We start from the raw sequence: 13,697 nt of genomic DNA, 5'->3' as shown, positions 1-13,697 counted from the left end.
CCATTTACATTCAGTGTAATTCTTGATAGGTGTAAGTTTATTGCTGTCATTTTGTAGTGCTTTTTTTTTGGTGGTGCTGATGTTATCTTTGTTCCTCTTACTCTCCTGTGCTGAATTCCTTTTGTTTGTGGATTTTTTTTCATTTCTTTTGTTTTTTTAGGTTTTGTTTTTACTGAGACTTTTTCTTCTTTATTTTGATAAGTATGTTTGTTAACTTTCTTTGTGGTTACTTTGAAATTTACCCTTATCTTCCTAGGTTTGAAGCAGTCTATTATTACTTGGTATTGCCTTGCCTTCCTCTCCATTAGAAGGTTCTATACCTACACTGTTCATTCCCTCTTTTATTGTTCTGATGCTGTTATCATTTACAGATTAGCCTCTCTGGTTCCCTGTTGTCATTCTTTTGGTTTTGCATAGTCCTTAAGAGTTCATTTCCTAGGTTGATATCTGGCTGGTACAATCCTGTGTCCTAGATTCAGCCTGTGGTCTGATATTGTTTGTTCTCAGATCGAAAGACTCCCTTTAATAAGCCTTGTAATTTTGGTTTGGTTTTTACATAGTCCATTAACTTCTGTTCATCTGGATAATGACCTAATTTCACCATCATATTTGAATGAGAGTTTTGCAGGATATATTATTCTTGGCTGGCAATTTTTTTCTCTCAAGGTTTTGTATATGTCACCCCATTGCCTTTTTCCCTGCATGGTTTCTGCCGAATAATCCGAGCTTAGTCTTATTGTTTCTCCTCTGTATGTGACTTTGTTCTTGAGCTGCTCTCAAGATTCTTTGTCTTCGGTTTTAGTGAGTGTGATTATGATATGCCTTGGTGATTTTCTTTTGGGGTCTATCCTATATGGGGTTTGTTGAGCTTCTTGGATAGTCAGCTTTTCATCTTTCATGATATTGGGGAAGTTTTCTGTCAGCAATTCTTTAGTGATCCTCTTTGTGTTTTCTGTTTTCTCCCCCTGTTCTGGAACTCTGATCACTCGAAGATTTTTGCTTTTGTTTGTATCCCACATAAGTCTCAGAGTTTCTTCATTTTTCTTCGTTCTTTTTTCTGATTTTTCCTTAGAGTTGTATCCAAGTGTTTGTCTTCAGTTTTGCTGATTCTGTCTTCCATCATTTCAATCCTGCTCCTCAGCCCTTCTATGACACTGTCCATTTCTGAAATCTTGTTGTTTATCTTTTGTATTTCAATTGTTGTTTTTGTATGATTTCTAGTTGTGAATTTATTTTAGCATTTTGTTCATGTATTATTATCTTGAATTCTTCCATTTTTTTGGTCTGTATTTTCCATGAATTTGTCTGCCTTTTCCATGAATTTGTCTAGTTTTTCATTTTTGTCTGCTTTTTGCTTCAACTCTTGGATAATTCTGAATATTAGAGATTTGAATTCCCTATCAGGTAGTTCTAGTGACTTTTTTTCTACTGGAAAGTCATCTAGTGTTTTATTTTGTTTTGATATTATCTGCTGTCTTCTGGGCATTCAGTAGTTATTTCCCTCATTTATTGATTGTAGATTTGTCTTTTTTGTCTTGCTTTTTTGTTTTATTTGGTTATGTCTGAGCAGGCAGGCTGTGCATTCTTTGTTTGCTCGTTTGCGGGCACGAATACTTTTCATCTTCTTCTCCAATGGGCAGAGTCAGTCACTCAGGTATGGTACAGCAGGGCAGGTCCAGCTGAATGAGAGTTGCTGGGATAGGTTGTTTGTGGCACGTACTATGGCCAATAGGGTGGACTGGGAATCGGTGAAGGGCATATTCTGGTAGACTGTGCCTGTGTTGCTTGGGAGTGTGATGTTCAGGGCATGGTGCAGGTAGCAGGAAGGAGGGGGGAGACTGTGATGTGTGGAGTTAAGATGGGTATGGGAAAGAGGAGAGAGAGGAGAGAGGAACAGGGGCCAAAAACATACACAGAAACAAACAGACAAAAAAAGAGCGCTAAGGGAGCTTGCTATTGGAGTGGAAAGATAAGAGACTGAGAAATGGAGAAAAACAAAAAGAAAAAGGGTAAAAAAAATGAATAAATAAAAATTAGAGGGGGCGGGGAAGGAAAGAAAAGCCACCAGTAATCCTACCGGTGCAGCTGCTAGGACTGGGGAAGTTGCCCCCAGGCCATGAAGTACAGCCTGGCTAGAAGAGGTAGAGGTGCCACACCACGCCAGGTATCCAGGAGACAGGAAGACAAGTAAGTATAGAGAGATGAGAAACTGGAAATGAAGAAAGACAAAAAGGGAAAAAGAGAGACAAGAAAACAAAACAAAGAAACAAACCCCCCCCAAAAAAGAGAAAAAATCTAGAAATAGAAATGCCCCCAGGGATGTCCTTGTGCATCTGCGCAGAGTAAGGGAGTAGCTCCCAAACTGTGCGGTACTGCCTGGCTAGTAGGGGCTCCCAAGCCGAGAAAAGAAAAAGAAAACAAACAAACAAATCAAAACAGAAGAAATCAGAACAAACAAAAAAAATCCGGGGGAGTCCCACCAGCGTGTTGGCACAGGCCAGGAAGCAGTTTCACAGTCGAGCAGTGTTTCGCAGCCTGTCAGGAAGAAGCAAAGATGGCACACAGAGCCAGATATTTGAGAGAAAGGAGAGGGGAGTGGTGAGAGGTAAGGAAGAAATCTAAAGAAGTGGAAAAAAGCAACACCAGCAGCCAACAAATGGCACTCAGGGAGCCGGCTAGTGTGGGAGGGTGGAATCCAAGTGACACCAGGTTGAAGCCAGTGTTTCCTGGGCAAGAGACTGTGGTCACAGGAATCAGAGGAGGCCAAGTGGGGGTGAAGAAGGGTGGGGGGTGGGAAAGTGTATATTGCTGGTTACCAGTTGTTCTGTCTCCTGCTGGAAGCTCTGTGAAGCTGCTTTCTCTTACCCCCTGTTCACCCATCTCCAGTAGGAGTCCAAGATGGTGGATCCGTGATGCGGTAGTTGATAGGGAACTTCTGCATGTATCTCTCCTCACTCTCTTTTCTTGGTCAGTTTCTTATTCCATTTGGTGCTTGGCTGAGTCCTTTATCTCTTCATTTGATGCTTAGGGTTTCAGGATTTACGTGTGACTCTGTTAGATTTAGTTTTTCGGATCTTTGCTGTGGAGGGATTTCGTTGTACTTCTATCTATAGCGCCATGTTGCCCTTCGTTTGATTTCTTGACTGCTGCTTCCATGGGCATTGACTGTGGATCCAAGTAAAATGAAATCCTTGACAATTTCAGTATTTTCTCTGTTTATCATGAAGTTATTTGTAGGTCCAGTTGTGAGGATTTTTGTTTTCTTTATGTTGAGGTTAATCCATACTGAAGGCTGTAGTCTTTTTTTTTTTTTAATGCCATTAGGTGAAAGTTTACAGAGCAAATTAATTTTCCATTTGATACTTTGTACATAAAGTGTTCTATGGCATTGGTTTCATTCCCCACAATGTGCCCACACTCCCCCCATTTCTGGCCTAGTTCTCTGTTTCCTTTCATCCTGAATTAATACTCTTTCCTGCTGAAGGCTGTAGTCTTTGATCTTCATCAGTAAGTGCTTCAAGTCCTCTTTGCTTTCAGCAAGCAAGGTTGTGTCATCTGCATAGCAGAGGTTGTTAATGAGTCTTCTTCCAGTCCTGATGCCCAATTCTTCATATAGTCCAACTTTTCAGATTATTTGCTCAGCATACAGATTGAGTAAGTCTGGTGAAAGGGTACAACCCTGATGCACACCTTTCCTGATTTTAAACTGTGCAGTATCCCCTTGTTTTGTTTGAATGACTGCCTTTTCGTTTATGGACAGTTTCCTCATGAGCAATATTAAGTGTTCTCGAATTCCCGTTCTTGGAAATGTTATCCATAACCTGTTATGATCCACATAGTCGAATGCCTTTGCATAGTAAATAAAACACAGGTAAACATCTTTCTGGTAATCTCTGCTTCCAGCCAAGATCCATCTGACATCAGCAATGATATCCCTCATTCCACACACTCTTATGAATCTGGCTTGAATTTCTGGCAGTTCCCTGTCGATGTACCCCTGCGACTATTTTTGAATTATCTTCAGTAACATTTTACTTGCATTTGATATTAATAATATTGTTCGATAATTTCACATTCTGTTGGAAACCCTGGTGGCGTAGTGGTCAAGAGCTATGGCTGCTAACCAAAAGGTCAGCAGTTTGAATCTACCATGTGCTCCTTGGAAACTCTATAGGGCAGTTCTACTCTCTCCTATAGGGTCGCTATGAGTCAGAATTAACTTGATGGCAGTGGGTTGGGTTGGATCACCTTTCTTTGGAAGGGGCACAAACATGGATCTCTTCCAGTCAGTTGGCCAGGTACCTCTCTTCCAAATTTTTTGGCATAGAGGAGTGAGTGCTTCCAGCGTTGCATCCATTTCTTGAAACATCTCAGTTGGTATTCAGTCAATTCCCAAACCTTGTTTTTCTCCAATGCATTCAGTGCAGCTTGGACTTCTTCCTTCAGTATCATGGGTTATTGATCATATGCTACATCCTGAAATGGTTGAACATCAACCAGTTCTTCTTGGTACAGTGATTCTGTGTATTCCTTCCATTTTCTTTTGATGCTTCCTGCATTGTTCAATATTTTGCCCGTCCTCTGTTGCCGTTGAGTCGATTCTGACTCACAGAGACCTTATAGGACAGAGTAGAACTGCCCCATAGGGTTTCCAAGGAGCAGCTGATGGATGCTAACTGGTGACCTTTTGGTTAGTAGCCAAACGCTTAACCACTGTGCTGCTAGAGCCCCATTTTGGCCATAGAATCCTTCAATATTGCAACTCAAGGCTTGAATTTTTTCTGTAGTTCTTTCAGCTTGAGAACTACCAAGCGTGTTCTTCACTTTTGGTTTTCTAACTCCAGGTCTTTGCACAGTTTATTTTAATACTTTCTCTTCTCGAGCCGCCCTTTGAAATCTTCTGTTCAGCTCTTTAATTTCATCATTTCTTCCATAAAGATTACAGCCTTGGAAACAGTATGGAGCAGTTCTACTCTGTCCTATAGGCTTGCTATGAGTCAGAATCACCTCGAGGATAATGGGTTTATGGTTCCAACGTGTTAGTGCCAGAATCTGAGCCCTAATTGCTCAGGTGTCTACCCCTGAGAAGCCTTTAGCCTAGATTGCTGTCCAAATTACCAGTCCTGGGAAATTTCTCTTTAAATCCTTAAAGCAAAACCTTTTTTTTTGATTTGCTCTCTCACAATCCTGTTTAATTGCCTCAATTGTGCTATAATAAATACGGATCATTTTAAAGGCCATACCGTCCTCTTTGCAACTTTCCTTATTTTCCTGTAAAATAAAACAACAAAAAAACCTCTAACATTTTCAAAAACTTTCAGGTGAAAGTTTACAGTGCAAATTATTTTCTCATTAAAAAATTTATACACAAATTGTTTTGTGACATTAACCAATGTCACATTGTGTCAGCACTCTCTTTTTTTTCACATTTTGCATTCTCTATTTAATCTCTCCTGTTCTTCTTCCTTCCTCTTCCTCTTCCTCTCATCTTCATTCTTCCTTTCTTAAATCATCACTGTATTTTATTGAAGACAACTGTACCAATTCCTCCTTTTCTCTTGCTCTTTAAATTGTTGTGCTCATGTTTTCTTAAAACATAGAAATATTCACTGGTTATATTTTTTAATGCCTGCAAGATTTTTTTGATTCTTTTGGCTAGAAAAGAATCAGTTACGTTTCCCCTCAACAAATCTTTAAGATGTAAGAATTAGATGAACTTTGAAAATTGTGTATAATGCATAAATATAGCTGAATGAACCCCCCAGAAATGGTAAGAGTTATTAACCCTGGTGACAAGTGGGGGCCCAGGATCTGGGGTGAGAGAAACACTTATTTTTTCACGTAAATCCTTTTGAATTTTTTCCTAAATGCAGTTATTATTATTTTAAATCTTCTTTGTTCATTAAACAAGTTTATATCCTCACCTAATATAAAATGGTTCCTAATAAAAAGATTAAAGAGATTATTGAAATTTCCTGTCTTATTATATTCATTTAACCATCTAACCCAACCACCCAATTATCCATCATTAAATTCAGAGGTTTAGAGGCAAATGGGAGCTTCCTAAAACCTGGTTTACGCTATTTTAATTTCTACCACTTCTGGCCCACATTTCTCCTGCAAATAGCTCAGTGCTTTGGCAGACAAGCTATTTAATGCTTTCATTGGCTGCTGAAAAGACCTGAGCTTTCCAAATCCCCTGCACTTTCTAATGGAAGCCAAAAGGACGGCCCAGCCCAATCCCGGAGTACACAAAGCTTCCAAGTTTCTCGAAGCAACAAAAATGTGATAGTGCAAAGATGCATACGGAAGCAGTTTGCACTCTCCCCTTTCCTGTGGTGTTTAGTGTTTTGGATTCATCATTGTTTCAGGAGATAGAATGAAGAGAAAAGGAAAAAGGGAAGCGCCCATGGCTCCCCAGTTGGTTGGGTTTCTCCACCATCCACCTTATCTCTTCATGGGTCTGTGTGTCCTGCATGTCCTTAACTGATCTGGAATACTCTGATAGAGGATTATCTTGAGCTCTAATGGCATATGCAGGGTCCTTGGGTGGCACAAACAGTTTGTGCTCAACTACTAACCCATCTGTGGCATTGTGGAAGAAAGGCCTGGCGATCTGCTCCTGTGAAGATTTGTTGTTGTTGTTAGGTACCATTGAGTTGGTTCTGACTCGTAGTGACCTTATGTATCACAGAATGAAATGTTGCTGGGTTTTGCACTACCCTCACAATCATTGCTATTATGAACCCATTGTTGCAGCCACTGTGTCAATCCATCTCATGAAGGTCTGTTCTACTCTGTAACACGTGGGGTCACCATAGAGTTGGAATCAACTCTAGAGCAATAGTTTTTTTGTTGTTGTTTTTAAAATGGCATATTCATGACAGAAGCAGCTGTAGGAAGCCACAGCACCCGCCTTCACTTCGAGATTTTCACCAGGCTTTTTGTTTGTTTGATTGCTTTTTGGCTGGAATCTGCAGCACTCTGGCGGATTCTGCAGACAGGGCAAAAGGAACCTTTGAAAAGCCAGAAAACAAGACGCCAAGCCAGGCGCAGAGCTGTGGGGCTGAGCCTGGATGTAGTGGCTTAAACCAAAATGATATCCACTTCTCTCCTCCCCATTCCATTGGCCCATCCAGAGTTAGGCTCCTAGCTTGCTCTTCTTACACTCATCAGAGAGCAGGATACATCAAGGGACCCCCTGTGGGGTATGATTAAGACTACACCCTATCTGGTCCCCACTGAAACTTCAATATGAGAAAACCAAACACCGAAAAAAAGAAAGGGGGAAATGGGTTCAAAGTAAGGCCATTAAAGATGCTTCTGTTGTGACATTTCCTTGGCTTAGACATCCCCTCTGTTCTCTTTTCGGATGGGCAAATATCAGTCAGCAGGCTGAAATAGAAGCATGGGACATTGCAAAATCCCTGACATTTCCTGTGTCAGACAGACAGTGATCGAGCTTTTTACTTCAGGCATTTGTCTGCATCTTGGATGACAAAAAATGATCTAATGATGGATGAAATTGAAAAAATAGTCTGGGTTGCCACCTCACCAGTTATATGTGAAAAAATATATGTTGTTGTTGTTGTGTGCAGTCGAGTTAATTCTGACTCATAGTGGCCCTGTATGACGGAGCAGAACTGCCCCATAGGATTTTCTAAGCTGTAATCTTTACAGGAGCAGATCGCCAGGTCTTTTCTCTTGCAGAGTGACTGGTGGGTTCTAATCACCGACTTCTTGTTTAGCAGCTGAGCGTTTAACCATTGCACCACCAGGGTATATAGATATATACCCTGAAATAGGATAATAAATAGAAAATGTCTGAAATCATCTGATACAATTATTTTCAATTTAGGAGCATCATGAGACCATCAAGGACTCATCAACCAGCTCCACTCTGTCATTCAAACAAGATCACAGTCTGGAGACCAGACATATTCGCGCTTGCCTCTGGAACCTGGCTTACCATCAGCTAAAGGCCAACGAGTGGCAGAGGCTGGCCCGTTTGTGGAACTTCACAGATGACCAGATTCGAGCCATTGAGGAGCAGTGGTCAGGTGAGCACAGTCTAGCTGATGTGGGCGGGAGGCATTTGGCATTTGGCATTAGGAACAGCAGTCTTTCCTGGTGTCAGGAGCTTCCACACAGGTGCCCGGTGCTCAGGATACTCAGCCAACTCCAAGGTCCCCAGGAATAAGAACAATTAGCTGAGGTCCACAAAGGTGCTTGGAAACTTTGCAGTGGGTTAACACTCATGGAACTCTGCAGTGAACTGAAGTTTGCAAAGGGCGAGCCCTTTTATTGAGCCACATTGAAAAGGTGGCATTTGGCCTAGAAAGGAATTAATATTCTCAACTGAATGGGCACTAAGGAAGCAAGGGGTCAAAAATTGACCTGTTATCGGAAGCCAACCTTTCTTAACAAATGTTCCTGGAGATTGTCCTGGGTGAGTGGGTTTATTCCCTGATCGAAAGGCTTGCTGCTTAGGGCTCCACTCCAGGCAGAAATCCCTTCCACCAGGTTGGGGGCAGGGGAAGCTTGGAGCAACTCGTCCCTATGCTCTTGGTGCTTGGCAGAGCCTGACTATCCCCTGAGAGACATGTGGCATACAGACTCGGAGGGCTCTCTCGGTTAAATGATTCCAAGTGATTGAATCATCTCAGCCAGACTCCAGCTGTCAGAATTACTGAGCTCAGCTCAGCTCAGCTGGATCCTTTAGCTTCGCGTTTATGCTAACTTGACCAAGACCAAAAAACCAAACCCACTGCCGTCCAGTCAATTCCGACTCCAACTTGGAAACCTGTATAACAGAGTAGAACTGCCCCGTGGGGTTTCCAAGGCTATAAGTCTTTACAGAAGCAGACTGCCACATCTTTCTCCTGCAGAGTGGCTGCTGGGTTTGAACCATCAACCTTTTGGTTAGCAGCTGAGTGCTTTAACCACTGTGCCACGAGGCTCCTCCGTTTCTTGTTCAGACCTTAGGAAATCTAAAGAGTTTGCTTGGCATTAATCAACTAATTCCTTTAAAAAACAGTGTATAGGGACCAAATTTTATTAGTGGTCAGGGGTGGGTGGGAGGAAAGGGTAAATCATTGCTTAGGGGACACTGAGCTTCTGTTAAGGGTGATGGAAAAATTTGGAAATGGATAGTAGTGATGGTTGAACAATATGATGAACATAATGTCACTGAATTGTACATGTGAAGAAGGTTGAAATCGCAAATGTTTTGTTACATACATATTTGTCACAATAAAAAAATAATAAAACAGTAACAATAACAAAGGAGCTAATGCTTTTCACAGCATACCTTTCTTTTGAACTCAAAATTTAATCTTCATTTATTATTTTTCATGTATATATATTTGTGTTTTAGGTGAAAGTTTACAGCTCCAGTTAATTTCTCATACAAAAATTTATACACATATTGTTTTGTGACATTAGTTGCAGTTCCCACAATGTGAAGCACAGTCCCCCTTTCCACCTCGGGTTCCCTGTGTCTGTTCAACCAGTTCCTGTCCCTTCCTGCTTTCTCCTCCTGCCTCTGGACAGGAGCTGCCCATTTGGTCTCATGTATCTGATTGAACTAAGAAACACATTCCTCACATGTATTATTTTTTGTTTTATAGTCCTGTCTAATCTTCACAGCATAGCTTTCTATTCAGAGACATGCATGAGTGTGTCCCGTGCTCAGTGGGTGATTCACTTTAACAATGCTGGGACTTGTAGATGGCAGAACCACAGCCCCATGAGCACATGCTGCTTCTACAACATACATCATGGGGCTTCTTACTGCTAATTCTAAGGAGACATCTTCATGTGACAAAATGGAAGATAATGCACTGAAAATGTTGAATATTGGCTAGTTTCTGAAAAAAAATTTTTTATTGCTGCTTATTAGGCACATAGCATTCTGTGAAGTCTTTAGGAAAACTGAGTTTCCTTTTGGAAATCTCTCTTGATAGAAGAAGTGACTTGAAAATATAGTGCACCTTCAAAGTATTTTCAGTCCAACATTTATTGAGTGCCTAGTATGTGCTTAACTCTGCCAGGTGAGGGATACATCAGCTCTCTAAGCCATGGTGCGTGTTTGAAGGGGTTTATAATCTAGTTGGGATGATGACAATAACATTTATGATTCAATTATACTGTAATCCAGAGTAACGCCCCAGCACTAGGAAGTGTGCAGGTTTTTGAGCGAAGGAGTGACATGCTGAGGATGGTACTTAAGAAAAATACATTTAGCACAGCGGGATTAGGAGAGAGAGGCAGGCAGGAGGAATAGAGCATTCGCCTAGAACATCCTTTGTGCGGGCAGTTCTCTCTCCCTGGAAATGTTCCCACCTCCTCGACTCCCACCCCCACCCCCACTTCAGGCTCTCCTTTTCGAGGCAGCTGTCTGCTCTTGAACATACTTTGACAAAGTCCTGAGCCTGTTGTGTGTTTGTGAACTCCTGCGGGAGTGACGATGACTTCTCACCTCCAAATCCCAACACCTCACTCAACAGCTGTCTAGTGAGTATTGATCAAATGAATAACCCTGACATGGGGGATGCAGATTTCAATCAGTGTAGTTTCCTTGAAGCTGGATGGCAGCCTGGTGCGTGATTCCTACTCAGGATGTGGTTTACAGACCAGCAGTAGCAGTAGTGAGAGCTTGTTAGACAGGCAGATTCTCAGGCCCCACCCCACCCAGACCTGCTAAATCACCATCTGCATTTTAACAAAAATCTTCAGGTGAAATATGCACTTTAAAATTTGCAAGGTGCTGGTCTATCGCAGTGCTACCTGAACACGTAGGAAGAGCTCCAAATCTCATTCAGATGTCCATGAGCACGGGGTGGGGGCTGCACCTAGAAATCTCTGGGTCTGTGACAAGTATGGTGAGTGCTGAAGTAAATCCCAACGTGGGTCAACCTAAAGCACTAGTGAGGGGGGCTGGAAGGCTTCATCCACTGGGCATTTTTATCTAATAGCTATCAGAAGAGAAATGAATGTGCAACCATAGTCATAAAATTTAGTCAGAATTGAGACAATAGAGACATCAGCTCATCGTGTTTTACCTCTGACCTTTTGTGCCTGGCTAGGAAATGAAAGCTTCTGTGAACATGGCCACAGGGCTTTGCTCATCTGGCTGCATGGGATCCTGATGACGCAGGCCAATCTAGTCAAGCACTTATATGAAGAGCTGGGACGTGCAGGTTTCCCAGAACTAGCTGGTGAGTTATGGTTTTCAACAAATAGCTACCAAATCCTTCCTTAAAATGGCAGAGGGTGGTCAACAGAAATAGTACCAACTCTGAACAGCAGTACCAGCTTGGTGTTAGCTGTGTAACCTGATGGGAATGGGTCCTGCCACCTGGTGCAACCCTCAAGTCAACTGAGAGACACCAGGCCTTTGAGAAAGTGGACTTTATTGCAAGCTGGTCAAGCAAGAAGCCCGGAGACTTAAGTCTCAAATCAAGCTCCTGGAAGTTGGGGATTTTAGGGCAGTTATAGGGTTCGGGATAGGGAACTTATGCATAATTCATGAAGTTTCTGAGAATAGGTGGGCAATTTCAGGAACTAATTAACATGTATGGAGTGCACTGGGGGTGCAATATGACGGCTGGGGCGGGGGGTATGACACATGAAGTTTATCTAAGGCCAGCTTTGCAGCTTGTTGCTCATATCCAAGTAAGGGGTGGTGGGGGGTGGTTGACTAGTGGTGAAGCAGCCTTGAGCAGAGAAGCATTAGGACAACCTTGTGTTGTTACCCAGACAACACAGAAATGTCTTATCAGGAACTCAGACAGCCTGGCTGGGATGGGGGCGGGGGGGGGGAATAGTTTAACTCCTTCAGTTACATTTCAGAAGGCGGAACAGTTTAACCCTGTCGGTTACAGCTGTGGCTCATATGGAATCTGAAGCCACGGAAAGGGTTTATAAGATGCCAGCAGGTTTTTTGGTGAGTGACCTCATCAATATTGGTCACATTATATATAGCCTAGCAGTTCTCAGCGTTGTCCCCTACAGGGCATTTGGAGAAGCATAGGAGTATTTTTTTTTGTTCATGTGTACGGGTGGGGCCGGGAATGCTAAACCATCTCATAACGTTATAGGATAGTTCCCCAGGATTAAGAATTGTCTTGCTCAAAATACCATTACGCCCCTGTTAGGAGAGTTAGTATGCTTGAAAATATATTATCTCTACTTTGCGAGAAAGGGGCAGATTGGCTATTACTTTGCCAACTGAGGCTACTACTGAAACCTACTCTAATAGACCATATTGTCAGGAAAGATGCTTTGAAACATCAATAAATTAGGTGACGTTATAACTCTCATTTAATAATAACCATTCAAGCAAATTATAGGGACATCTGCCATTATTTTCACTGATGCAGTTTTACCTGAACCTGATACCCTAAATGACCACTGGTCCAATATTCTGTTTCAAGCAGTGGTAGGTACAAGGAACAGTGCATGGATGATATCTACCTTCCATGACATTATCCTCATAACACTGGGATTTGCCCCTCAGCTTTAATTAAGTATATTCTTTTCTATAGAAGAGTAACCATAAGAGCTCTCTGGGAAGACTAAGAGGCAGTCCGCTGAACTGGTGAAGGGTATTGCTCTAGAGCAAGACTGTGGTTCATATCTGAACTCCAAAACTGACCAGCTATGTTGTCTTGGGCAAGTTACAGAACCTCACTGTGCCAGTATTCTTATTTAGTAATTAGGGAAGAAAATTCAAGTGTCTACTTCAAAGGGCTGTTTGGGATTAAATGAATAGTATAGTGCCTGGTACATAGTTAGCTATTAGCAATAAGCATTATCCTATTTTTTTCCAGAAAAGATGCGTCAATTCAAAAGCGAAACTGACTCAAGAGCCAAGAAATGTGCAGTTTCATAAGTGCCTAAAGAGAAATTGTGTTCCACTGATTTTCCACTCAGCATTCAGTTCTTTAATGTCATGAAGTTCTGCTAGCAGTATTGATTTTCCTTCTAGTAGATGAAATAAAAAGGATAATACTATTATACATTCCAACCACTGCAATGAAAGCTGAATATTCTTTTTGGTTTTGCTTATTAAGACAAGTCGTACATGAGTTTCCCATTTTTGTCATTTGATGCAACATATATAAGAGCATAATCCAGGAGGGTTTTAAAACACATGTGATGGTGGCAGCAGCATCATGGTATATAGAAAGACTAAGGATTTTAGAACAGACAGACATGGTTTTGAATACTGGTTTTGCCACTTATTAGTTGTCTTTGGGCACATTAATCTTGAGTTCTCAGCTCTTTGGTTTCCTTCTCTACAAAAAGGTGGGAAATACCTACCTACTCCACAGGGCTGGAATAAGGATGAAGTGAGAATGACTGTGAAATGCCTAACCTCACGCCCCAGTGTTGAAATCATTAACTGCTGGTTGTTTCTCTTAAGAAAATCTGGTTTGGGAATTTATAGTCACTGTTGGCTTTAAGGAGCCCTGGTGGTGCAGTGGTTAAGAGCACTGGCTGCTAACCCAAAGGTCAGGAGTTTGAATCCACCAGCTGCTCCTTGGAAACCATATGGGGCAGTTCTACTCTGTCCTATACGGTTGCTATGAGTCGGAATTGACTCGATGGCAAGGGGTATGTATGGCTTGGCTTTAAATAATATATATGTGTAATGTATTATTTAGAAAAGACCAAAGTACATACACTAACAT

The 13,697-nt window shown here is 41.8% G+C and overlaps 2 protein-coding genes across 3 annotated transcripts in view; one reads left to right on the top strand and one right to left on the bottom strand.

Annotated features, from left to right (window-relative positions):
* Window positions 1-12,981, top strand: part of ANKDD1B (ankyrin repeat and death domain containing 1B) — a 95,207-nt gene extending 82,226 nt beyond the window's left edge. The window contains exons 12-14 of the mRNA XM_004374487.2: window positions 7,859-8,060; window positions 11,088-11,219; window positions 12,834-12,981. Coding sequence (XP_004374544.1) covers window positions 7,859-8,060; window positions 11,088-11,219; window positions 12,834-12,895 — 396 coding nt within the window. The 3' untranslated portion in view covers window positions 12,896-12,981. The remainder of the gene's footprint in view (window positions 1-7,858; window positions 8,061-11,087; window positions 11,220-12,833) is intronic.
* POC5 (POC5 centriolar protein) overlaps window positions 5,560-13,697 on the bottom strand; it is a 46,542-nt gene continuing 38,404 nt past the window's right edge. The window contains exon 13 of one of the 2 annotated variants that reach the window (XM_023729504.1): window positions 5,560-5,588. The gene's annotated coding sequence lies outside the window, so the exon portion shown is untranslated. Of the gene's footprint in view, window positions 5,589-12,652; window positions 12,988-13,697 lie in introns of those variants that run through there. The other variant, XM_023729503.1, reaches the window with a different exon arrangement.

The sequence above is a fragment of the Trichechus manatus genome, unplaced genomic scaffold, assembly GCF_000243295.1.
Source record: "Trichechus manatus latirostris isolate Lorelei unplaced genomic scaffold, TriManLat1.0 scaffold00029, whole genome shotgun sequence".
Taxonomy (NCBI): domain Eukaryota; kingdom Metazoa; phylum Chordata; class Mammalia; order Sirenia; family Trichechidae; genus Trichechus; species Trichechus manatus.
Note: the sequence above shows the minus strand (reverse complement) of the source record. Positions and strands in the feature narration are given on the sequence as shown.